General features: G+C 40.9%; 1 protein-coding gene across 6 annotated transcripts; it reads right to left on the bottom strand.

The window, feature by feature from the left end:
- Nucleotides 1–3,083: 3,083 nt before the first annotated feature.
- Nucleotides 3,084–24,882, bottom strand: kcng1 (potassium voltage-gated channel, subfamily G, member 1). 6 transcript variants are annotated; one of them, XM_020051459.3, is made up of 4 exons: nucleotides 24,701–24,882; nucleotides 22,645–22,802; nucleotides 6,781–7,668; nucleotides 3,084–4,681 (listed from the first exon to the last, which is right to left on the bottom strand). In XM_020051459.3, the coding sequence occupies exons 3-4, from the start codon at nucleotides 7,585–7,587 to the stop codon at nucleotides 3,908–3,910; spliced, it is 1,581 nt and encodes a 526-aa protein (XP_019907018.1). In that variant the 5' UTR covers nucleotides 7,588–7,668; nucleotides 22,645–22,802; nucleotides 24,701–24,882; the 3' UTR covers nucleotides 3,084–3,907. The 6 variants fall into 6 exon arrangements, with proteins under 6 accessions (XP_019907018.1, XP_019907017.1, XP_010873461.1 ...); XM_020051458.3 differs by lacking the exon at nucleotides 22,645–22,802 and adding an exon at nucleotides 19,249–19,482; XM_010875159.5 differs by lacking the exon at nucleotides 22,645–22,802.
- Nucleotides 24,883–26,557: the final 1,675 nt, after the last annotated feature.

The following is a 26,557-nucleotide window of genomic DNA, read 5'->3' as shown; positions in this document are numbered from 1 at the left end:
ACCCAGGAGCCTCAAAGCCATGCTGCTCCATAATGGTAACACGTACCCGTCTCTTTCCCTGGCTATCGGCGCACCTCCAAGAGGATTACAACAGCATCTAGACCTTATTGGATGCCTTGAAGTACGATGAGTATGGCTGGGAGGACATAGGAGACTTCAAAATGGTGGCATTCCTGATGGGTCTCCAAGGCGGTTTTACCAAGTTTCCCTGCTATCTTTGCTCTTTGGACCACTGGTTGACACACTGGTGAAGAACTACAGCACAATGGGCTGTATGATGTCCCTCGAAGTCCATATCCTTGATGCTCATCTTGATAAATTCAAGAAGGACATGGTAGTGTACTCGGAGGAGCAAGGCGAGCGCTTCCATCTGGATACACTGGACTTTGAAAGCAAGGACAGTATAACGAGAACATGATAGGAGACTACATTTGGGGGCTGATTCGTGAAAGTGATTTACAGTATATTCGTGAATCTTGAAAAACTAATCGCTTCTAAAATAAAATAATCATTTTTGTATTATGTTAATTTGTTAATTTGGATTTATATGTTGTTTGCCAATTTACTCATTGGAAATAGGTCAATTTCAAAATATCACTGTCCTGGTCACAAAAGCTAAGTTTGTGGGGAATAACAGCGATTTTCTATATTGTGTTATATAGTGATCTCATTGTCTTTCCTTCTAGGGGAATTTATTTTTACCAGAATCACTCAGGATGTGTTTTTCTGTGTATGTTTTCTGAGCCTATGTATTCTGTAAGTTTGTGCTTTCATGTTGGGCCGTGTAGGAGACATTTTGACTTGCTTATTTGCTCATTTAATGTGGGGTCACAAAACTTTTTGGTGGTCCTAAAAACTTTGCCAAACTGGTCAGTGGAGAACAGACAACAATGGGAGTTGAACATTGGCGGACAGTGGAAGTGTTATAATTGTTAGAAGTGTTATAACACTTCACACATGCAAAATAAAAATTCATCTGCAATTCACTTTAGTTCATGATCCAAAAACTGGGGGATGGATGGTGGGGTCGTGGGAGGTGGGGTTGAGTTGTTTTAAATTATCTTTATAAAGGTAGGGTCCCACAGATGTTTCCTCCACACGGGCAACTGGTTCCAGCATTGGGGTGAGAATAAACTGTACAGGGCTGCACGGAACCAGTTTGCCTGACACCATCATTTACTTTTGGGGGCCTGAAGTCAGTTTTGGATGGTTTAGTATTGAGCAATGGATTGTTTGTTATGATACCTGTGTAATCTGCATGGATTTGAGTTTAGTTCATTTGAATCTGTACTTACGTACACTTGCCTATTGAGGGCAGTGGAGAACAAGAGCAACATATGAACAAAAATGTAGATTATATTTCGATGAACCGCTCTGGGCCCTCAAGTTGTGCAGTGGTTTGAGTCTCTGCTTCCCAGTACAGATGCGTCATTGCGGCCAGTAGTTCAAAATGGTTGTGGTGGCGGCATACCGGCAGTGCCTGGGGGTCTGGCAGAGTGTGGTCGAAAATTGGCTCAGTGCTGTCCGGGATGAATGTTGGACAGAGCAGCCTTGTCTCGTTGCCCTCGGGCATTGAATGTCGTTTTTAGTTGCATTTTAAACCGACCAAACTCAAATCCGAGCAACTCAAGTGCCCACTGATGCATCCCTCCCAGTCTGACAGCTGAAAAGCTCCTGTCGTCCCCGATGTTCTCGCTCTCTGCGGTTGACGCGAGGGACACCGAAAAGTGCGAACACTCAGAAAGCCACCATCCAAATCATGTCCCTGCCCTTCTGAGTGTGCGCCCAGGTGGGCTAATTTGGTGAATGTCGGTGAAACACAGAACATGTGCACAACTGCGGACGCACTATCGAGTTTTAACATTAGAGAGAACACTGTTCAATTTATGTGGGCCAACTGGAGGAAAGGGCGTGTCCTGTGAATGTCTGGTCAGTATTCAGCCATGATTACCACAAGCCTAGATGGCTGACTAGTTGGGCCTCCGAAAGTCCAGTAAGTCCTGTTCCTGGCTGCAAACTAGCTGGTTAGCCTTTCCAAAGGCTAACTGGCTGTATCATACCTCGCTATATCATACCCAATGATATAGTGACGAAAGTCACAAGCAAATCAATTCAGATAACCCAGAGTGGTCAAAGGGTACGGGACGAGGCAAGCGCTTAACACAACAGTACAGTTCACAGGCGTGTCGCTAACATTAGCCAGGTCAAGCTATCTATTGTTGCTCTGCTCAGTGGGTTCTCCTGACATTGACAATAAAGATTTGTAGGTGGTTCTGAAAATGTATGAAAATCAGTTGTTATGTTTTTCAAACACATGTTCTAACAGTAAATGTACATTAGAGGTAGCTACTTAGACTACTAGGACATGCTTCTGGTGCCTCGTTCCAGAGCACATTTTCATGTTTGATATTTATTTTATTTTAATTTGTGCTATTAATGAGTGTTGTTAACAACAGCAATAAAAAAATGCATAGTTATCTTTCCACAATCAAAGAATACCTCTTTACTTAATGCTTAAAGGCATTATTTTGCAAACTTTGCCAATATTTTATGGCTTGGTCTTTCATCCATGCACTATGTTAACATTCCACTGTCACTAGGATATACATCTGGAAAGGCAATCCTATAGACTGTTAATGAAGTGCTCCCAGCTGGTGTGTATTAAAGGAATAGTCATTACAGACAAATAGATTCTCGTGTGAAACAATGAAAATGCTCTAAAATAGATGGGTTTATGCTGTATTTTTGAACAAAAGTTTAAAGTTTACTAAAGGCTCGGTGCAGTCAAAAAAGTAATACTTTTGTATTTTTGTATTTTTATTTTTGTGTAAGTGGTTATAGAACAAATATGCCTGGAACTATATCATATTCATGTTGAGATGGACATTTTTGCTCACTTATTGATGTCACAAATGTAATGTGATTAAAATACACTCATGACTGAGTGTCATTTCAGATTATCAGGGCTGTTTTTATACAGTGGATATAAAATGTTTACACACCCCTGTGAAAAACCCAGGTTTTTGTGATGTAAAAGAATGAGACAAAGATAAATCATATCAGAACATTTTCAATTCAATTGAAAAACAAACAGAAATCTTTGAGGGGGAAAAATGAAAAATAAAAACCTTACAATAACCTGGTTGCATGAGGCAGATCTGCTGCAGGGACATTTTTAAAGAATTTAGCTTGCAACCAACAGCAAAAACCTTTTAATGTAAGAGACACAACAATTACTATGCTTTTCCAAATACAGGTGAGAGATGGTGCACATGTTAAATACTTATAGATATTTCTTGTAGATGTTCCTTGTGTTTCATACAAAGAAATTGCATAAACATCCCCAAAAGTGCTGAGCCTCTCTAATAAATTTACTAGGTGTGGACTGGACAAACGAATCATAACTGAGACATAAAAATGTGTATAAGATTCGATCACAGAACGCATAGAGACAATGCAGTCGTCCATTTGATTTTTAACATTACTTTACAACATATTATGTATTGTTATTAAGGAACAAAATGTCAAAGACCTAATACTATATATTATAACTTTCTTTCTGACATTTTGTGGCCAATCATCTGGTTTCTGGTGAACATTTCTAGACTCATGCCATAATACATAATAATACCAATCATTATACCAGATAAAGATGACCATAGAAGATAAGAAAAAACTGAAGCAGAGCGTTGCTATTTCCCTCTTAAGCCTTCAGTTCTCTCTCAGATTGGCTCTCGGTCGCCACCCGGCTTTGTGTCCTTGATCTTTTCGTTCATCCTCCCCAGTAATTTTGTTCCCCATTGACACGTAAAGCCCTGACCCCGAACTTTGTGTGTTCCTCAATCGTTCCATCTATGAGGTGCGCATTAATTCGCCGTCCTTCTCCTCCACTCCCACCTACTCCTCCTCAGTCTTCCTGGTTCCTGGTCTCAGATGAGCTGCAACTAGGGTAGTCGCTCTCCAGAGACATGTCACTCCCCAGCCCGCCCATCCGCCTCCGTAACAGGAAGTGAGTCCGCCTCTGCAGCTGCCTCTGCTGCTCCTGCTTCAGCTCCACATAGGACCGGGAGAACGTGTGGAAGATGGAGGTGACTGGGAACGCCATGAGGAGGATCCCGCTCAGAATGCTGCTCAGCGCCACCACCTGACCCGGGATGCTCCTCGGAACCATGTCTCCGTAGCCCACGGTCGTCATGGTTATGACGGCCCACCAGTAGGTGGCGGGGATGCTGCTGAACTCACGGCCGGCGGCCATCTCGTTCTCGATGAGGTAGAGCAGCGGGGAGAAGAGTGCGATGGCCACGCAGAGGAAGAGGAGGAGCAAGCCGAATTCCCGCGTGCACCGCCGCGCCGTCAGCCCCAGTGTCTGCAGACCCAGGGAGTGCCGGGCCAGACGCATTACGTACAGGATCCTCAGGGCCCGGAGGATCCGCAGCACCAGGCCCACCTTGTCCAGGTAGCTGCTGCCGGAGCCGATCTTCTTCTGGCCCTGGTAGCTGTCCACCACCAGGGTGATGTAGTAAGGCAGTATTGCCACCACGTCGATGAGGTTCAGGGGGCGTCTCAGGAAGGCCAGTTTGTCTCGGTCCTGGATGAATCGCAGGGTGAACTCCAGGGAGAACCAGCCCACGCACACCGTCTCCACGATGAAGATGTTGTAGCACATCTGGGAGCACTTGCCCTGGAAGAAGCAGGAGACACTGTTTAGCACCTGTGCGTTCACTTCTTGCGACCATGTTGTTTGCCATTGATCCCGTAAGGCCCAAGGCTGTTTATCTGATGACTCTGAATTTACAGTTACACTGTGGCTCAACTGCGACAGAGTCGGAGACCGCCGTCTTAGACGACATTTCTACTGACATCAAATTGAGGGCAGTTGTACCAAACAACAGTCGTATACATTTGTTTTTTATTCCCCTGTTTGTCTGTTGGATCCCCTTTGAAAAACATAGACATTTCAGAAGGTGGTTTTGATATAAAATGTTTACATTTTAAATGATGTCTAGGAGGAAAGCAAATCCACACTCATTGCAGAGAGGAAAGAAAGACTGGTGGCTGAAGAGATGTGAATGGGTAGCCTGGCAAAGGGTATGAAGACTTTTGTATCAATTCCATTCTGGACATTTTGTTGTTGCAAGGATGTGGTTAGACACTAGAGAGAGCTATTGTGCTGCTGAAAATTAAAGGGATGTTATTGGGGTATTCCAAACGATATTCTTGAAGCCTCAAATTATTGATTACAGGGCGTTACATAAATAGACTCCATTTATCAAAACCCTTAGTGAAGTTTTGTAGTCTGTAAGTGTACAGATGTTGATTTATACAGATAGCCAAAACCTAAAAAAATCCAATATTATTAACACTAGAAAAAGCTCTCCAAAAATGATATGGGTTTTAAAATGTTTCTTACTCTTATAAACGACATTTCAGTTACAGATAATCATTTGTTAAACAACTGAAAGCACATACAGTAAAATTGGTCTTTGAGTCTATTCTACAACCCTGTTTCCAAAAATTGTAAAATACCAATAAAAACAGAATACAATGATGTGCAAATAATGTATCCCTACATTTATTTGAAAGTACAAAGACAACCTATCAAGACAAACTATCAAATGTTGAAACTGAGAAATGTTAATGTTTTTGGAAAAGTTAATGCCCATTTTGAATTTGATGCCAGCTACACGTAAACTGCTGGTAATACTTCATATGATAAAGCCATCATAACCATGTTAAAACATGTAATAACAGCTGACATTACTTGTCGTTTGCCTGTAATAATATTTTGCTAACACTGTCATGACCCATATGTCTACTTGATGTGACATATATTGTTAATTTATTACGCTACATTAACATGACATAAGAGTCACTAGACTTCGACATGGCAACCCCAAAAACCTGGACGGTGTTGACCCACTGCACCATCCTCTGTGGAACGCCTGGGCTTCTCCATAAGGAGTATGTGAACCCTGGTCTTGCAATGACGCAGCTAACTGTGAGGTAATGACTTGACTGCTGTGCCATTCAGCCTCCCTCCCAGTTTTAAAATATGTTCCATAATGGTTATGGTTAGATAACTGAGGCTAAAATTTATCGATTTTACTGAACTTACAATGCAACACAGAAAATTGCATTTTGTGTGTGTTTGTGTGTGTGATTGAGTAACTCTAATTTCCAATCTATTTTACTCTTATCTGGCAACAGAAGCCAGGAAATCACCAAAGGGAAGAAGAATGTATGAAACTAAAAGTTATATAGAGGATATAGAGGATTCCTCTAAACCTTTGCACACAATCAATTATTCATTTAAGTTGATAAATGCCCTCAGGTTTTGATATTCCTCTGTTTTATACAGATATTTAATTATAAACTATTCACATCCCAAACAGTTTTTCAGGGCTGCTATAAAGTCCCTTTGTGGGAAAAAAAAAAGTTTGAAGGCTTTCTAGAGGAGAAAGAGGGTTAAAAACTGTTGACCTTTACTTAATATTTAGCGATTTACATATTTTTTTGTTAACCTGGATTTTTAATGTGGTCTTTAAAAAACAATGATAACATATTGTGAGGAAGGCTACCCTGGACTCCAGTTCTTTCATGCTTTCATGCGTTATCCTCTGGGTTCACTATACAGATACAACATGCAGGAGTCAAGTCATGGAATTATGTGTTTTTCTGCGACGGCTCTTTGCCAGCAGCCATGTAACACGCAGCCGTTCTCATGTGACACTAGAGTTTGCCCTGTGCTGAGGCCTCGTAGCCTCAACGACGTTCTCCTACCTGTTCCTCCTCCTCTCTCATGGCTGGCATGGTACTGATGGACAGGTTGACGGCCGTGATGGTGACGAACAGCACTGACAGGCAGGCAAAGATCTTCCCGGGTAGGCCGGAGTGGGGCCTCTCCACCATGTCCCTCAGCTTGTTCATACAATGTCCCATCCTGGTCTCTGTTGCCAGGGGGGCTTTGTACCGGCGGGGCCCGCTGCTCGTGTCCATCATCAGCTCCTCTTCATCATCCTCCTCCGCAGCCCGCTCCAGATCGTCACACTCCTCCGCCCGCTGGATGAGGCGGCGACGGCAGCACCATTCCAGGTTCTCCTCGGGCACCCCCCAGTAGAGCAACTCCTCCCTGAAGGAGAGGGCACACATCTCCCTCAGGGAGCGCAGCTTTCCGGCACGCAGGAAGGTCAGGATGGTGCGGAAGGCGCAGGGCGAGCGGTCGAAGAAGTACTCGTTGTGAGCGACGTCGTAGTCGTCGCAGACGCGCATGATCTCGTCGAAGCTGCTGCAGAGGCGGAGCTGGCCCAGACGGGAAAGGGGGAAGTCCTCCAAGGTGGTCCAGGGTAGCTGATAACGTAGCCCACCCACGTTGATGATGGCATGGAGTTTACGGGCGGCGGAGAGCGAGGCGCTGTGGAGGATCTCCGGGTCCTCTGGGAGGAGCTGGGCACGTTTATAGTAAGCCCCCTTGAGGGCCTCCTGCTCTGACAGTGGTGGGGGTTGAGGTAGGAGGAGGAGGGAGCCATCGGAGGCGCAGCTCAGGGCACTGTAGTCGTAGTCAGAGCCGTCGCCCGCCAGCAGAGTCATCTTTATCTGTATAGCACCTCCACACGGACTGACGCCAGTGCTCACATGCCTGTGGTCGACAGCTCACAAACAGACCTTTACCTTCAGGAAGGACAAAAATATATCATCTTACACGCAAAGGGTACATGTACTGGGTACAGTCCTGTAAACTGTAAATCAAATTAACAAATGGATCATCAGAGGCAGATTAAAGAACGTCATACACTTAAACCAGAAAATGTACTTATTCAAAATGACGGCTGATTTGGAGGCTCTGCCCCTGCTCTCACAGAAGATGCAAGAGAGTTACAGAGATGTGAAGTTTATCCAAGTTCAAAGTGCAAGTTGGTAAGTATTTAGCTCTGTAATAAAACCCTGTTCTTGATCGTCCCTAGCTTCCACAATTCTTTAAGATAAACAGCACCCCACCCCCCAAAGCTTAACTTCCACCTGCGAAATGTAGCTTCCCCAGAGGAAGTTCTGCTTCCTCTTTCTGAAATTGCATCTTTGTACCTCACAGTTTTATTATTTCATAGTTCTACAGAAATCTGTTAAGGGTTGCTTTTGGACCACGAGGACTCAATGGCATATACAAACAACTACCAGACTGGGGAGGTGAAAGGATGACAGGATGAATTCTCAGTACAGTTTGTTTAAAATACTCTACCTGCCAGGACAACAATTCCCATGTTTAGGATGGAGACATCAGGATTACATGATTATATTAAGATATCTGCTGCCACAAGAGTTCAGGCAGCTCTGCTGTGTTTGTGTTGAGGCAGAGGCAAAGCAAAATTCCAGTGTGGTGAGATAATCGGTGACTGTATAAAGATGTTATAGGTGCCTGTTATTGCCAAGAACTCTCCTTAAGCTACACCCAAATGGGAGGAGTTGGGCCTGATGCTGGTCATGCAGTATGCAACGTTATTACAGACCGGCCGCTCAGTTCACAATGTGTCTGTGGGGATTCTGTTCAGTTATATTAATATACAGTAAGAAACTTGCAATTAATTATTATGTCTGACTTAATAAGCTAACCGTATTTGTCTTGTTAACGAGGTCCAAGGCAGTTCTCAACAGAGCCCATTTTGAGATGGGCATTGTTAACCAGAATTAATTTAATGTGAGGCCTTAGTATATAAAAAACATACTCATTTGACATGATGTATCTTGTGAATGTCCTCATGAGAAGAGTAGTTCATTGCAGTAAATTTGGTCTTTGTGTATAGAAATATATTTGAGTGGCACTTTTGTTTTATTTACTTTCTTTCCTGCCTGCAAACCTTGTGGTCTGTGACAAATGCAGTGCTTTCTAGGGAAGAATGAAGAGTCCATTCTAAGAAAAGTACAAGAAAATACCTTCTATGTATGTAGGGCCTAATCCAAACGTAAACACATGGACACCCACAACCCTGGCAATTCAAACACGATGCTCATTCCAACCGAGCCACAGCAGACCACTGAGAATAGAAAAGATAGTATGCTAGCTGAAATGTTTCTTTGGTTGAGGAACAGTTGTTTTTCTCTTGTGATCTCAGACAGTTAATTACCTGACAATTTCATTAGCCATGTTTATTTTCAAATTTCCAATTGGTAGACTAGCCAGCTATCTGAACCATGGCCAAAGACCGACCAAGAGAACCCTGTTGATAGTGTTAACCAACATGTGTTCATTAGATCTAGTAGTAGCCTGAGCCAGTCTTAAAAAGTCAAATAAAAATATCCCTAAACCCAACTGTATCATCTAAATACCAAATCCTAAGCCTAAATCTAAACCTGACCTAACACCTAACCCAGCCCTAAAACATTACCCTTACCTCTATAGGATAGATTTAATCATAACGTTAACCCTAAGCTGAAAACAGTAGGTTTTTTTTATATATATTCAGGGCCTATAAAATGTCCTCACTTTGCCAGAGTTGCAAAAGGTTCAATGGATAGTAATAAACACAAACGCACCCCACACATGTACACAGCACCAAAACATACGTGTGTTCGTGTACAGTCAGATCCAAAATGTTGGTAGCTATGATGAAGAAGAAAAAGGACTGTATAAAATAAACTTTGCTAGCTCACTATTTTTATTACTAATTTAAAACTTGACAAGGTGGCCAAGAACATTGGAACTGACTGTATGTGGGTGTCTGAGTTGCTCCTGGAGTGCACAGAACTGTGTGTGTGTTGTGTGTGCCAGCCACTACATTATCTAGTGTCCACAGCATACTATTTATGATTCTTAACGTGGTGTACTGGCAGGGCCGGCTCCAGGTATAAGCAAAATAAGCGGTCACTTAAGGCCCCCGACCGCTAGGGGTGAGGAGGCCCAGAATAAAATGTTGTTTAGGGTACTGTTCTTAAGCACGCTCTCATTAGCTCTGCTGCTTTCTCTTTCTCTGTGTCACCATAGGCTTTAGGACACCGGCTGAGGTCACCCTGCCCCGACACCTCAACAGCATATCGGTTGTATTACAAGTCAAATGTAGTCCGGTCATTGATCAATACAGTTCAGTCATTAATCAATACAGTCCAGTCATTAATCAATACAGTCCAGTCATGAATCAATACATTTCAGTCATTAATCAATACAGTTCAGTCATTAATCAATACAGTTCAGTCATTAATCAATACAGTCCAGTCATTAATCAATACAGTTCAGCCATTCAGCAGATGCTCTTATCCCAAGCAACTTAAAGTTAAATGGTTCATGTGTACCTGACGTTTGATGTCTTACCCCAAAGTTTGAGGTATCGGGCCATTGGTTACGCTAGATTCAAAGAAAAACGCACAGAATTACCATGACACTAATCAATAAAATGTATCCATCCACATTCATTCTATCCATCAGCAAAAAAGAATCCTGACGAACAATCCTGACGGTTGCCCATTTCTCACAGTTGGTGAGAATGGGCAACCGCACCTCCTCTGCACTGACCCTGAGCATCGGAGCACCTCAGGGCTGCGTACTCAGTCCCCTTCTGTACTCCCTGTTCACTCATGATTGTGCACACGGCTCCAGCGTCATGCTCTGCTTATGATCGCAAGTCCCTCCAGAGGGCGATGAAGCTCATCATCGGCTGCCATCTCCCTTCCCATGCAAGGTATCTACCATACACAATGCCTTAGGAAAGCACGGAACACCATAAAAGACTACAGCCACCCAGGCTATGGTCAGTTCACACTGCTGCCGTCTGGTAGACATTACAAGAGCATCAGGGCACGTACTTCCAGACTCAAAAACAGTTTTTCTCCCAGGTCATAAGGCTTCTCAAGAAGCAACATTGATCATATTGATCACATGAACATTTCATTTTCTCTGGTCACTTTCAATGTACATTCAATATTATATATATATATATATATATTCGCACATTTAGTGTATCCGTTCATTGGCACTACAACATTTATATTTAAAAAAATTCTCAGTTTCATTGGCCATGATAACTTGTCAATGTCTCAATTAATATAATTTTTTCCATGCACTGCGGTAATAATTATTTGGCATTACAAATCCAAATGAGAAATTGGTAACCGTTTATGTCATGACATGGCTTATCCATGAACTGTAGGAGGGTAACATGCTCATAGACCTTCCACCTCCATAATGAAAAGGAGATTATGGTGCAGGTCTCGGGTCAGGAATCAGGAATTGGCCCAAAACCATTCCTGAATAACCTCTGAATGGTGGAACCTAACATCATCACACACAATGTCACTGAGGAACTCAATGAGGTGTGCAGCCTCAGCATTGTAAGATCCAAAAAGTCACTTATGTCATACCATTCCATCTTCAGTTATGGCTGCACACAGGAATATGTTTCTCCCACATTGTCCAGGCTCATGGACAGTTGTTCATTGGCCAGTGATAGTGTGCCGTCACTGTATAGTTTTGTCCAAGTAGAAGCCTGCTTTATCAACAAAGATGTACTTGTGATGGTTCACAGCAGCTCAGTTTGAAGTTCTGACTCTGTCCAGGGGCTCTATGATTAATTCCTCTGCATTGCTGTCCATCCTGCTCCATGTTGAAAGACCTTGCCAGTGTTCACATGGTTTAAATGTTAATACTGTATAGTTACCAGTTTTGCTTACTAAAATGGATGGCAATGGCAATCACGTCCTGTTTATGACAGTATTGTATTGTACATAGGCAATGCAGTGGTCTTATGTGGCTCACACTAGCAATACCAAGGTTGTGGGTTTGAATACCAAAGAGATTACATACAAATCCATGGCCATAGGGTGGTGATTCTGTACTTTTCAATCTGAACACAGCAGACAAAATAATGTTAAATATAAACAGTATATTAACCAACTTTTGAGTGACGATCAATTGGGAACAATGAGCATAATGAGAGTAAAAGTTATTTTAACTATAGAGAAGAAAATCTTATCTGAAGTTAAGCATGTTTTTCTAAATGTTTTTTTTAACTCAGTCAATGTCAGATGTACTTGGATTTGTGATTTTTGCACTAAGAGTGTTGAAACGTTACCACATACAGTACTTGTGTGAATAGTGCCAAAACACCTGAAAAAACGCTAGTGTGTGCTAAACATTGACATTTATAAAATGTATTTCTGAAAAAGTATTTATTACAATTGATTAGACAAAAAACTTTGCAGTAAAAGTAACTTTTTTGTATTAGTGATTGTAGAAGATGTCTACATTGATCACACTCGATAATGGGATAGAAATTTAAAAAGTGTACAATAAATATTTTGCCTAGTGTGAAAACAATGAAATAAACTGTAATGGATTACCTTTAGCACTTCAAGGAGTCATTTTGAAACACGTGTCTTACATTGTTTGGTCTTGGACTAATTGATTGTTACAATGACTTAACTGTAAGAATGTTATGTTTTGATGACTTAGCAAATGTACTTGTATTTCACCAAAAACATAGTGGTTGAATCTCTGGTCTTGTGTTGAAAGATGTTTACAAACCAAATGAAAGGAAAACCAGTTGTTTTTAATGATTTACGAGTATGATCTGTTTGGAGTCTTGTACTAAGAGTTTTGAAACACTGCACCATACTATTGATAATAATACCAAAGCGACTGATTTTTTAAAATTATTGGGAGCAGTTATTTACCAGACAGTGGAGACATTAATATCCCAAAATAAAAATCGGTTCATAAAAATGTTTCAATTAATTTGTCCAGAAGTAATCAAAAATGTGTTAGGAATCATTGCATGAAATCAATTTTCAGACCTTCTCTCTGATTGGATTCATAATTCCAATTCAGGACTGAGAGTTTAACTAGGGATTTGCTCCTGGCATTCCTTTTCATTCTGTTAAACTACCCAAGTCCTGCTAATGACAAGCCCACCCATAACAGGTGGCTGGCACCACAATACCTAAAAATATAGAGAATTTGACATTTTCAATTCAGGCCAAAATGTTAATGTTCTTGTAGCGTTGTCTTGTAGTACCACTAACAAAGTCGTCCTCCTTTGCTTTTGGTCATGCCGTTCAGTTTGGAGTGAATGCAGTGTTGTTGATACCATTGTATTTTAAATTATTGTGGTAGTAAAATCATGCTATGGGCAATCTCTGTTAAAGGCAGGGAGTCTGTGTGTAAAAAGATTGATCATAGCGCTACCCTGGGATACCATTACAATGTAGGGACACTGCCCCAGTTTTAAACCAAACGCACAACACTTTCCAGGAGAAAAGCCACCCGTGACTCAAATGAATTACAGTATGTGGTGCATGTTGTCGAGCAAAGACACAGTCAAAAGCTTCTAACGTCATTTCCCAGAGACTCAACATGCAGCAGGACAATGACCCAAACACTGCCACAGCTACCAAGGTGATTCTCAGGGCCAAAAGGTGGAATGTCACTCATCCAATCTCAATCCATTTGAGCATGACATTCACTTGCTGAAAACAAGGCAGAAGGCTAATACAGCTAAAAAACAAGCAGGAAGATCTGAAGATCTCCAAAGAAGACACACCAAAATGATACTGTGGGTTGAAGACTTCGGGGCAATCATTGCATGCAAATGATGTGTGACCAAGTACGGTACTACACCGGGCTACTTAATTTTACGTTGGATAAAAAGACACTGAAATTTAAGCTAACAGTCTACACATTAATTCTACAGGTTTAACCGAAATAAAAGTCTATGAACTCTTGGAGTTTGCTGTACAATGTATGCTATAATCTTATGCAATGTAAATATACACATTAGTCCTGAAATTCCTCAGACACAAATTAAATGAAAAAGCAAAACTAATGCAGTTGAAAGGGGAAACAGACTCTCTCTCGTTCCCTCTCTCTGTCTATCTTATTACAGTTCAGGCCTTCATGTCACAGGAGAAAAAACAATAATTGAGATTTTGTACTTCTACTGGTACAATGAGAAAAAGAAAATGCTGTGCTAGAGGGAAAACAGTTTTTCTGTATTAAAGGAAAAATTAAGTGTTTTGAGAGGAAAAACTGTCTCAGCATTGGCCTTGAAATTGCACTGTGATTATAAAACAGCAATACATTGGAAAAGGAGTACTCTGTTTCACCCTGTCTCCTGATGTACTGACTCCACTGACAGCGATTCACCACAGTGCATGACTTTCCAACGTTGGAACAGTTATCCTAGCTACAACTGTACAACTTTGGGCTCCAGCTGTTTATTCAGTGTCGTCATAGTAACACACTCCCTGACCAGAGAGAGGTGTTGGTCTCACACTCAAATTGACCACAGCAGGCTACAACCAGCTACTTTGACAGTTGGCTATCTAGCCTTTTTATTTTATCTGCTTAAAATATACAATTCAATAAAGACTCGGCCACATTTCATTGGAGCACATCACACCATGCGCACATTATGTATTTTGCAATGTATGCTCTATTCACAGTCTTCTTTAGCTACTTGTTGTACAGTTTGTAGTGCCTGGAGGGCCCTGCAACTACGTTGTGATTGACTGATAAAATCTCACACACAAAACTCTGTAGGTGGAATATGCTATATTGATATGTTGCTTCAAAAGTTGTGCCTCCAACTGTTGGTTGTACAAGCAAGACAGGATTTTAATTCAATTTGTGTATCCAGCTGCTAACTTAATTCAAAGTTTCACATTTCTCTGCTCTAGTTAATGTCTTGTATTTTGACTATATTTCACCAGTGTATACAGCAAAGTGTGTGCATTAAAAGTAATGTCAGTTAATCATATTTAAAAATAATTATATTAATGCATTATATTTATATCGCGCTATTCAGGGACCCAAAGACGCTTTACAAAACTAACATGGAACATAAAAAAAGAAAATGCTGTTTTTACCATGTGAAAACAAAGAAAATTGAGAGAATGAGATTGGGCATGGCTAGGGGTAGGCGATTTTGAACAGATGAGTCTTGAGGCAGTGCTGGAAGATGGGGATAGTCTCAGAGTCACAGATGGAGAAAGTTCCAGAGCCTACGAACAACCTTTGAGAATGCCCTGTATATATTTCATGGCATTTAAAAAGGATTCAGTTTTTCCACTTACAGATGTACCCTTTGTTAGAATATTTGAAGTTGTGTTTGCATGTTTTGCATGGGGAGTGTGGTATACTTTTACTTTTTCTGAAGCAACGCTGGATATTTTGTGATTTTATTTATTGATTGATTAGATATCTTGTGTGTTGAAATACAGATACATGGAACTTCTAATTTGAGATTCAGGCTTACAGAGTATGAAGTAGATGTTGAAATCTTAAAGATTTTATGCTCAAAAAGAATATAACATCTACTTTAAACTTTGTAACATAACCGTTGTTTCCTCTTGAAAGTAATAATTGAAATTACAATATTTTCTAAATGTTTTTTGTGTTTTTTCTGAATAGTTTTCCATACTTTGACCCAAAAATCTAATGTGTAAATGTTCAGTTTCCACAAAAAACTTTATATAATGTATTTTTATATGTAAAGCTATAATTAGGCCACAATACCCCAAAAGGCATAACAGCATTTAAGCATTTTCTGTGAAAACTATGTAAGACAAACATAATAAATATTTGCTTTAGCTTACTGTTTTTTGTCATTATGCCCCTAATTGAGGATACTGTAAAAGAACAAATGCCTCAACGTAACACACTCACATTTAATTATTCTTTTTGTATGCTCTATTGTGGCTGATTTCCCAATGTAACGCACGTAAAATGTTAGTCTAATGGATGTAATATTAAAATGACTTTTTTGCTAATCAATAATCCTGACTTCATTGATGTTGATTATTTATTGAGAAAAGCTGAAATTATCCTGGGGCCTGAATACATAGGGGGTGACATTATGAAATATGCCATTGCCAATGTGAATAATGGTTGTTACCAGGCACAAACAATCTATTCAATAAAGCCGAAGGGCTAGAATGTATCACATTGGGGAGTCATATACCTGTGATGAACACCGGGTGCAATTACAAATGGACTTTTAACAAAAATACTAGTATGGGCTTGGCAAGACTCATTCAGTGCCAAACGTGAGTTGATTCTGTTGTAATGGGAGTCAAGGTCCACCGGCACACTGCTTCTACTTCAGAATCTGTGCATAACAATACAGATAGACAGTACATACACAGAAGCGCTGACGGACAGAGATACACACAGGCAAGTAAGCTCAGCAACACGTCGCAGTCCTCTACAGGTGGGTCAACACGTCTCAGTCCTCTACAGGTGGGTCAACACGTCTCAGTCCTCTACAGGTGGGTCAACACGTCTCAGTCCTCTACAGGTGGGTCAACACGTCTCAGTCCTCTACAGGTGGGTCAACACGTCTCAGTCCTCTACAGGTGGGACAACACGTCTCAGTCCTCTACAGGTGGGACAACACGTCTCAGTCCTCTACAGGTGGGTCAACACGTCTCAGTCCTCTACATGTGGGACAACACGTCGCAGTCCTCTACAGGTGGGTCAACACGTCTCAGTCCTCTACAGGTGGGACAACACGTCTCAGTCCTCTACAGGTGGGACAACACGTCTCAGTCCTCTACATGTGGGACAACACGTCTCAGCCCTCTACATGTGGGGTTATTCTGGATCTGCCTCCCCCCGCGCCCCCAACACACACAAACATACATACAGTTTGGTCACCACAATATGATCATCGTCATCAGAAGGAGCAACACTACACCTACACCATTGTACACCTAATGTCTTTGAACACAATTACTCATCCAGACCATTTGATGTAAACACGGCTAACGGTTGTCAGACAGCAAACGTCTGCTATCCATTGAATAGCAGTTTGTCTAACGCTATGAACAATATGTAGCTTTCCAAGACTATAGGGTGGATACAGGGCATTTACAGTACATTGTCCCATTTAAGGCATTTAGTACACACTCTTATCCAAACAGTCTACCAGTAGTGAGTGCATAGAGTGCATTCCCTGTGGGAATCAAACTCCTGGCCTTATAAGCACCATGCCCATAACAACTGAACATTTCAGGACCTCATGGGCTGGATTGGTTGCATGTGGCATCTGAGGTGCAACATATGTGTGTGCTGAACACGTTTTACAATAACACAATCAGTACTTTACGCAGCTGCACTGATTCTTAAAAAAATAAAAATCCATCTTGTTGTGTGTAAAATGACTGCCAATCCCACAAACACATTTAGCAACTAGAAAAACAACACACAGACATGATTCCAGAGAGTCTCCAGAGAGTTTAAAGGTTTTATAATGCCTACTATTCTTTTGGTCCCGTCATTATACTACTGTTATTCAAAATACTATTCCTGAGATTCTGAGTGGAATTTCCTTGGTAACATAAAAGCAAGCAGAAATACCACAATGAAAATAAAGATTTATTCAAATTCAAGAGCTTTGTCGTCATGCACATGCATCCATTAGACCAACCACAAAGGAAAACAATTTACTCCATCAGCCGGCTCTGAGGACCTAGTGGCTTGTGTCCAAACGAATTACATAAATTATTGTGATTAAGGAGAAGTAGTCGCAAATTGTCAGAAATTAATGTCAGAGCCCCGGCGTCTTCAGCCACCAATCACTGGGTGAGAAAGGGGCCTGGGGGGTCTAAAAATGGATGCATGGGAGTGTGTGGCGGTCAGTGAATGGTGATTAGGCACCTGCACTGTCAGCCACTGTGCACCATTGATTACAGTTGGCCTTCTCTCTGTTTCCCGCCTGTCACATTAGAGTGAACCACCCCAAGCCAAGCCAGAGATTTTGGAGTACATTGACATTCTCCCATTCCTCTCTGACAAAGCCCCCCTGTAACATTTAGCCTGTTTTGGTTTCCGATGGGAGCAATAAACAGCCTCACTCACAGAAGGATATAGTATGTGAGATGGGGTGAGGATAGACACTTTGGTTGCAATGATCTGCATCTTGAGTCATCTGAAGAGCTTGAAAAAAACATACTATAGGCCACTGCTGCGGTTCTCAATAGCATTCTGTATCTTGATGGAATACTCAAAACCATATTACAAGAGGCTTGTCAAATAGATGATTTTAGCTTCAGTGCACAGTATTCCATCTAATCTAAATTACATTTAAATTACAATTACATCTAAATATCCAGTAAACCAATGAGAAGGACAAATGAATTGATTCTCTAGGGATATTATCCTGATAAAAATGGTTTTCTCCCATCACAACTCCCGGCAAACTCAAGACTGTCGATGTTGAGGTATGTGTCTTCCAAGGCACACGCTGTTTTAGTTCGTACTGCTTGCTCAATCAAAAGGTCTAAACTGGAATCCTTTCATGCCGGAAGGAACACACTCTCCTGCCTTCAACGTTGATCGAGCTCACTGGCTCCCAAGTTTCTAGAGAGCGACAAAGCAAGACCGACACATTAGATTTTTTATTAACCCCTGAAACTTGAGTGGTGCTGGCTAATTGCACCACCCACTGCTAGGCTAATCCGCAATCAGGAGTTGAACCCTTGTCCCCCAATCGCATAGCTAACTAGGAGGAAGAGATTTCACAAGCTTGCCATTCAGGGGTTGCAATTAAAACATTTTTAAAACCTACACCTTCTTTGGCCAAAGTGTAAAGATTGGGCCAATAACAGAAAGGTCACTAGTTTGTATATCCAAAGTGAAAATATTTGTTTGTTGTGCCCTTAAGCTAGGCACTTAACCCTCATTGGGATAAGCGTGTCCGCTGAATGACTCAAATGTAAATAAGAAACCATATTTACCATAAACCATCTAAATTGCACAACAATAAAAGCAATCCACTTTAACAAGAATTTCTGGGTAACATTTCAATAAAATGTTAATACATGTAGTAAATACATGATTCCACGATGGGAATGTATTGGCCGACAGAGCTTGGCAATAGGCAAAACACGTGCACAGAGACTTGACCTCACCAAAAAAGTATCCGATGGGGACTAGTTCTGTGAACTTTCATTTGGCATTATGAATATTGTAAAGAAACATCAAGTGTGCTTTGGTGAGGAATATCATGTCATAGCATTTTCCATCTAGCTAAGGTGTTTTATGCCACAATAAGTATATTTCAAGTAATGAATAATAACATGACAGTCATGAACAATAGCATGATTTGAACGTAGAACTTGTCACCACCGTTGAGACAATAACACACTGGGCCATGGAAAACACAGTACTCATACTGGTCTGATCCATGGGAGGTGTCTTTTCCAGAAAGCTTTAACTTCACATAATTAAAAGAAATATTCCAGTTCCAATGTATCATTGATTGCACTCACCTGGTGTCCCAGGACTTAATAAAAATGGAGTGGAACTGGCTTTGAGGTCCAGAATTGTGTTTGAGAGCTGTAGGTTATACCGATTTATCCCCCTGGCACTTTTCGTTTACTTTTCAGAGTCTAGCTGATCGGTTGCTCGTACGGCTTCTCTCCAGCACTGTTGGAGTAGTGTGTTAGAACTCTGCTGTTCCTTCCGATACTTTCTTGAGGGAGAATGATATCGCCCAGGGATCTCTGAGGAGGAGATAAATCAACACAGAGCCAGATAAATATTTCCCTCCACCAGATTGGCTGAGGTCTGGCTCAGTCGATGTGCCTCTATGTGTGGCGTTATGCCGTGCTATCTATCGCAGCTTTGCCACAGGGTATGTTCTCTCCAGATTGCTTATGACTCACTAGCTTGGGCTGTGATTTTTCTGTCCACAGCATCTTCAACTGTGCCTCAAGAAACCTATTTAAGCTGTTTTAAAAAGCACTACCAGATTATACTGTTTACATAGAGAAAGGCTATTACATACATTTTAGCATTATCTGTGGTTCAACATTTGACTCAAACTACTTTGGAAATTAAATGAGGAACTTCTTTAAAGTGTCTGATCTAGGCTGTTACTAAGATTTCCAGCCTCGTAATGTAACAAATATGAAGTTGAACTGCAGTTACCCTTATTTGGTGATATTTTGTGAGTTCAGTTCACACACAGAATAAACATTTTCTTTAGCTTTTTTGAAATCAACGGTTTGGTAATGAGTAAAAGGTGTTTGGTTGTGAGTTTCTGTAAAACATTTTTCTTTTCTCTAACACTACTATGTGTTGTATGATGACTGTTCATCTAGAGACGTCTCCTATACACGGAGGACTTGCTTTCCTATTTTACCAAAGCATTGTCTACATAGCACTAAACAATTAATTTTCATCCTGATCATGAATGTGTGGTGCAAGTATACAACTCAAGACAACACCACATAAGAAGCCGGTTTCACATTCTTCTCTAATGACCATAAACATGGCTTCTGTTTCTACTTTAGAAATTGCATCTCACCTTATGGTCTCAAGTGGGTAGCATTACATGAAATGTACTTTTGACCACAGAGATACTGAGACCTGTCTGTTTCTGACTGTCTCTCTATCTCTCCCTCTCTCTTCCTCTCTTGCTCTGTCTTTTTCTCTGTCTGTCTTTTAAAATGTTTATTTTTTTTAATGCAGGCAAGAATCAACGCCTGGAGCAAACCTTTCATCATAAGGCCTGTGCTTTCAGAAACTCTGTAGAGTAGAAAAAAGGAATGTTTCTGATGCAAGTGGGTGGATTCCATAAATACTGAATACATTGGAACAAAAAAAATCCCCAGAGTAACAATTGCATTGGGGCGATTCCAGCATTGTGGACATTACGTGTGCACACAATATCATAATTTTAAGCCTTACAGCATGGACAAACTATAATAGAATAAAATTAAACTATTTATGTATGTCCACAGTACCCCTTGCTACAATGTTTTTGTAATGTTGGAGAAATAAATAAAGATGAGTAATGGATCTTAGATAAAATGGACAGGAATGTATATGCGAAAGTTTGGAAGTAAGATAGCCAAAGGAAAGGCTTGGTTGAACATAAAATATAATTTTCAAAAGATTATGCTTTCCATTTTTACTTTAGGGAGAACCATTTCAGCAGAAGATGTAGTACTTTAGGGTTTTGTAATTAAAGGTATTGTAAACTCACGCACCAGCTGTCTCTCTCAGCAGTTAAATCCTGAAGGTAACCTGAATAGTATAAGGCCCCTAATGTTCGTTTCCCTAACCAATTCTCTGATAATACTGAATTAGAAATTGCACATTGAAATTTAGTTATGTTTGAAATTATATTTATATACACTGAAACTCAATATGAATTATTGTAAGGTGGCATTGTTCCTAAGTTGGGAGAAATCATTAAGTAAAAAAATAAAGGAGATATCTTGCTTTCATGAGTATTCAACATATTCTGTGTGGTAGAACCACCTTTCTTACAAATATTTCCCAAAATAAAAAAGGTTTCAGTATATTAAAATGAACCATGGAAATAGGTCATTTTAATGAACCATTTCTATTCACTAATGTGAGAATACTGACCAATAAAAAAATTCCTGGAGGAGAACGCAGTGACCATAATTAGCTTGTAGACACCTGACCAACCACAAGAAGTCATAACAGTGTGACCTTCCACATACTCACTGAGTATTCTTGCCCCTAAACCGGACAGTGAGTGTTCCTGCCCCTAAACCGGACAGTAAACATTCCTGACCCTAAACCGGATAGTGAGCGTTCCTACCCCTAAACCGGACAGCAACCATTCCTGCCCCTAAACCGGACAGTGAGCATTCCTGCCCCTAAACCGGACAGTGAGCGTTCCTGCCCCTAAACCGGACAGCAACCATTCCTGCCCCTAAACCGGACAGTGAGCGTTCCTGCCCCTAAACCGGACAGTGAGCATTCCTGCCCCTAAACCGGACAGCAACCATTCCTGCCCCTAAACCGGACAGTGAGCGTTCCTGCCCCTAAACTGGACAGCAACCATTCCTGCCCCTAAACCGGACAGTGAGCATTCCTGCCCCTAAACTGGACTGTGAGCATTCCTGCCCCTAAACTGGACAGTGCGGCGCCAATTTGCCCCATTCCTTGTGGGATGTCCACACATTGCTGGTAAGGAATTAACCCAAGCTTTGTGTATTATATTGTATATTTTCAATACAGTACCAGACTCTAGATTTGCTGGATAGTGAAATATTAATGAAAAGCCACATTATCTTTCCTATCACTCTTACCTAGAAAACTCTTCATGCCAACTATCTGAGTACTTTAAATTAGGTTTCTTTTGTGTGTACTAGGGAAAGCTTTCAAAAACCTATGGAAATGTACTTTTGTTATGTGGTGCAGACTTTCTTCCCATAATAAAATCAAATCTCAGAGAATCTCAGGCTGTCAATGGAAATACAATTTTCTCAACATACTGTGTCTTATTGTTCCCAGCTTCTTTACACACTCAGGACTCAGATGACCCTTTAAGTCACTTCCTGTTTCTAAGCATTTGGTTCTTATTTAAACGGTTACATTCTTGATCCCTCCACATGTTCAGTGATCTCTTGGTTGCATATCACACACACACTGGGTTAGAAAGTACACTTATAGAACAGAACACAACTTTAGATTGCATAAGGATTATGTAAGATCTCAGCTGTGAGAATGTGCACATTCGGCCATACATTACCACACATCAGTAGGCTATCCTCTAACAGCACTGCACCAACCCTTCCTATCTCCGCCGAAACCAGGCATGCGTCTTTAATTCAGGTTTAAATAGCTCCAGCCCTGCTCAGTAAATGATAAAAACATGCCAGTGGGAATGTGTATGAGCAGACCGTCTGATGTTAATGAAGAAAGCCGTCTGTCCTGTCACTGCAGGGACAGAATGTTTGAAGGCTCTGCTCTGTGTGGCAGCCAGGCTATACCAGACCCCACCACAGGCCTCAGTGGGATGATCTGCCAGGGACAACAGGGAACCACAAATCAAAGAGCCCTAGAGAGATGAGGGATGGATTTTGAGTTGGACTGAAAATTACAAAAAAAAAAAAATCCAGTCTTTCATTAGATTTTGTCACCGTAAACCAGAAAAACTACTTAGGTTGATTGGAGGAATTATCAGACCTGGGCCCTAGGCAATTAAAACAGGGGGAAATGTTGTTTCGTGTTGTGTTTAGTGATTCGTAGTCTTTTCTGACATGGTAGCAAATAGGATTGAAAAAAATTGTAGTGGCTAAGAAGGAAAAGTGATTTTGTTTGAAGCTGAGCCAAGGCTGACAACAGACATCTTTTTTAATCGGTGGTATTGGATCAAATATTTGATAGGATGGCTGGAGACTCAAACACATTTCCTCTGCAAGACATAAGATCTTGTCAGCAGGGATTGTACTATAAGTTACTGTAATGAAATGTAGTCTCAGAAAAAGAGATTACAAATGATATTGTGCCTTGGTAGAGTCAGTTTAAATACACATACTTTATTGGAAGGTTGTTTCTTTACTGTTTAGCCCGCATTGGTTTAACCAAATTACCCAAAAAACCCCAGAAAAATGAAATAATTCTAGATGGCAGACTTGTACTGTATATTGATATCAAACAATTTACGCTGCAACTAGCCAAAAGGTTAAAAATATCAAAGAGCACAAAGAGTGCCCTCCAATCACACACCTCCACACATTCCATCTTAATTTGTGTTGACTATAAGCCAAGACCACAGAGGATATTTTCCTCAGGTGCACAGAGCATGTTAGTTTGGCTAATTGACGCCATGAAAATGGTGACTCCGCGGCCTGATCTAATAACATGTCGGGACATGTACGTATCTCAGGTCCTCCACTCCTGGAGACATCTGGGAATAGCAGATGACCGTGACTCCATCTGAATGGGATAGGGAGCATGACAATGCACGGAAGTACAGTAAAATCCTTAATTCATCTTATTAAAATGAATTACAATATAGAAGGAAGAAACTGATCCACGACTTATGCAATACATCATTAAGGGGTCTAAAGATGACATTTGCATTAAGTCCACTAAGTGTGGAAAATCACAATCACAGTACTGGTGACATCAAATGTGATTAATGTGCCTACTGATACATCCTGTTATACAACAGTCGTAGCACTGGCAAATTGGCTCAGCTCTTATTACCTTTAAGGGTCTCGGAAATTATTTCAAATTAGGCTATTGCTACTTTCCAGGGACTTCCAGAGATTCTTTCCTTCATCTCGACTGTTGCAAGCAATTGAAAAACATGCAGCAGAAAAAATGTGGTTCACATCTGAGTCAACGTTTACCCTATCTTTTATTTTTTTTATTTCTGCTACTCTGTTACCATGGAGTGATATACAATATGCTAATCATAGACATCTGTTAGAGACATGAGAGGGAGTGATAAAATTAGGGAGAAATAATAGATGGAATCAGTGTGGACATATAGCTGATTTTTTTCAGCTCTGGAGGAATAGTGTTAGGGTTTATATTTCACTTTAAAAAACCCAGAGTGAGTACGCAGACATGTAAACTTGTAAATGCGGGCTAGAGTGTAATTATTGACATGATTCATCATGCTCTCAACTGATTCTAATACCTGTTTTCCACATTTATCCAACTAATACAACATGTTCAGAAAATTAACACTTATTAAAAAAAAAGCTTTTTGCAATATATGATGACAATCGTGGTGAATGAGTGATTAGTACAGTAGCAATTCTTAAGGTTACAAGACTGAAAGGGCGGTTAGCAACCACAGATACTTTCGTTGCCTTGTCAGTAATAGCACTTCACACCAACATCCATTTATTGTTACACAAGCTGTCAAAACAGATGCGTAAAGCATATAGGGCTACATGTGAGATCAGTAAAACATAACACCAAATTGAATGAAATACTCACTGTGGTTTCATATCAGTTCGTCCAACAGCAGTGAGATTTAGTTAATTAAAACAAAGTCATTAGCTCTTAAAGTGACAAAAGAATATTAGAAAATCTGAAGTCCTAAATGCTGCAGTTGCTCTGGCATCACGGACCAACTCTGCTCCCGCTGCACACAAGAACAATGCTTGTAGAGTACTAGCAAGATATTTGGTGGTCATGAGCAACAGGCTTCTGCCTCCCTCCTCCCCTCTGCATCAACAGCTAGCCTTGCAGCTCTGACATCACAGGTGGGTTGTGCCATTCTGCCATTATTCTGAGAGCTTTTCACAGAGATCCATAGCAACCAGTATCTAGCTAGAGAGAGGAATGAAGGGTTTCCCCCCTTGAAACGGGAATAGCCACTGCCTTTTTTGACCGTTTACTCATGCGGGCAGTTCATATTTGTCCCCTGAAGTTACCAGCTTGAGGAGGTTCACTCAGTGTGTGGTCGCTCATCAATTCGTGTTCTCTGCCAGCTCTCAGTGTTTCCAAAATTAGACAGGTGTGAACTCACTGTGAGAATGAGGTGGTGTTCTTTCAGTTAACATTACTTGCAATATATGCAATATAATATATTTATATTCCATTCTCCAGTTTTAGCAGAAAGTTTCCATTATACCTTCAGAGTGCCCTATCTTGATAACTGCACTCTTACCAACATGGTTGATATTAACTGAATGCTAAAAATATAGCGGGCATTTTCTGTCTGACTCACCCTCCTAAAGAAGTAGCAACAATTGTTGTATGTTCTTAAACAGTTCCACTAAGATAAACAATTGTCGTCATCCACTGCTGGTGCCAGTCGATTTCATTGCTGTACACGTTGTCCTCTCACAGCACTCATAGGATGTCTTTGGAGGTTATATTCATACAAGACCCTCACTGTAGTCACACTGGGCAGTCGATGGGCCCGTTTATTGTACAGCCCATTTACATTTACTGATTGGCAAAAAAGCTCGCTTAATTGGTCAAACTGGATCACATTGAAAATATACACTTCTCTGCAGGAGAAGTCACAGTTTAAAACAGCAATTATTAGTTCAAACATTTGCTTGAATTGTTCTCTAACAAAAAACAACAACAACAACGACTGCTAACAAATGGCAAAACATGTCACATCCACAGCATGTCTGATCCTCACCCACGACACGTGAACTAAAACATGCATTGCTGCCTGAGTTCGACTCTGTTGCCTGTAATGATTCACTTTCCTCAAACCCATTAATGTGCTGTAACCGTCAAGCTTTTTGCAAACTACCTTTCAGTCAGTTAGTTTCACTCCAATGCTAAGAAGCCTCATAAAGACAAATGAAAATGTGTGTGAAATCCCCACATGAAGGGTTGTTTAGAGTCTGGTTAAGGTTGATTCGATTCCAAATGTTTATCCTTTTTGGAGGCATTCCAATTTGTTCCTCTGATGTTGTTGACAGAAACTAAGCTTCTGTGTCTGGTTAATTGAATGAATCCAAACAGAACCGAATCAGAGCAGATTCATGCAACTAAAACAGAGAGAAAAAGATGAAAAAGGTCTTTGGATTCCTTTTGTGCATTTTCATTGTATTATGAGCATTGTAGATTTTTATCCCCAGTGGAAATAAAGTAACCTTCTTTCGTGCATGTGTGTCATCCCCAATGGAGAACTGCAACTCATTGATGTCTGGCATGAACTCAGCGGTGAATTGCAACCCCAAATGGTTCACAACTCTGCAACCGGACTTCTCACCAACACTTCCTGGCAGCAGATCCCTGGCTCGCAATGCATTGATCACAAGGTCCTCTTTCTAAACTATAAAACACGACACGCTTTGTGTCCCTAAAATACGCCCCCGCACTACA

The sequence above is a fragment of the Esox lucius genome, chromosome 12 (assembly GCF_011004845.1).
Source record: "Esox lucius isolate fEsoLuc1 chromosome 12, fEsoLuc1.pri, whole genome shotgun sequence".
In the NCBI taxonomy this organism is placed as follows: Eukaryota; Metazoa; Chordata; class Actinopteri; order Esociformes; family Esocidae; genus Esox; species Esox lucius.
This window is presented reverse-complemented; position numbering and strand designations above follow the sequence as displayed.

Bases quoted from the DNA above. Each gene is read 5' to 3' on its own strand.
- kcng1 (XM_020051459.3), bottom strand. From the start codon at position 7,587: ATGACTCTGCTGGCGGGCGACGGCTCTGACTACGACTACAGTGCCCTG. The intron at 4,682-6,780 runs GTAGGAGAACGT...TGCTTCTTCCAG, and splicing joins TGAGAGAGGAGGAGGAACAG to GGCAAGTGCTCCCAGATGTG.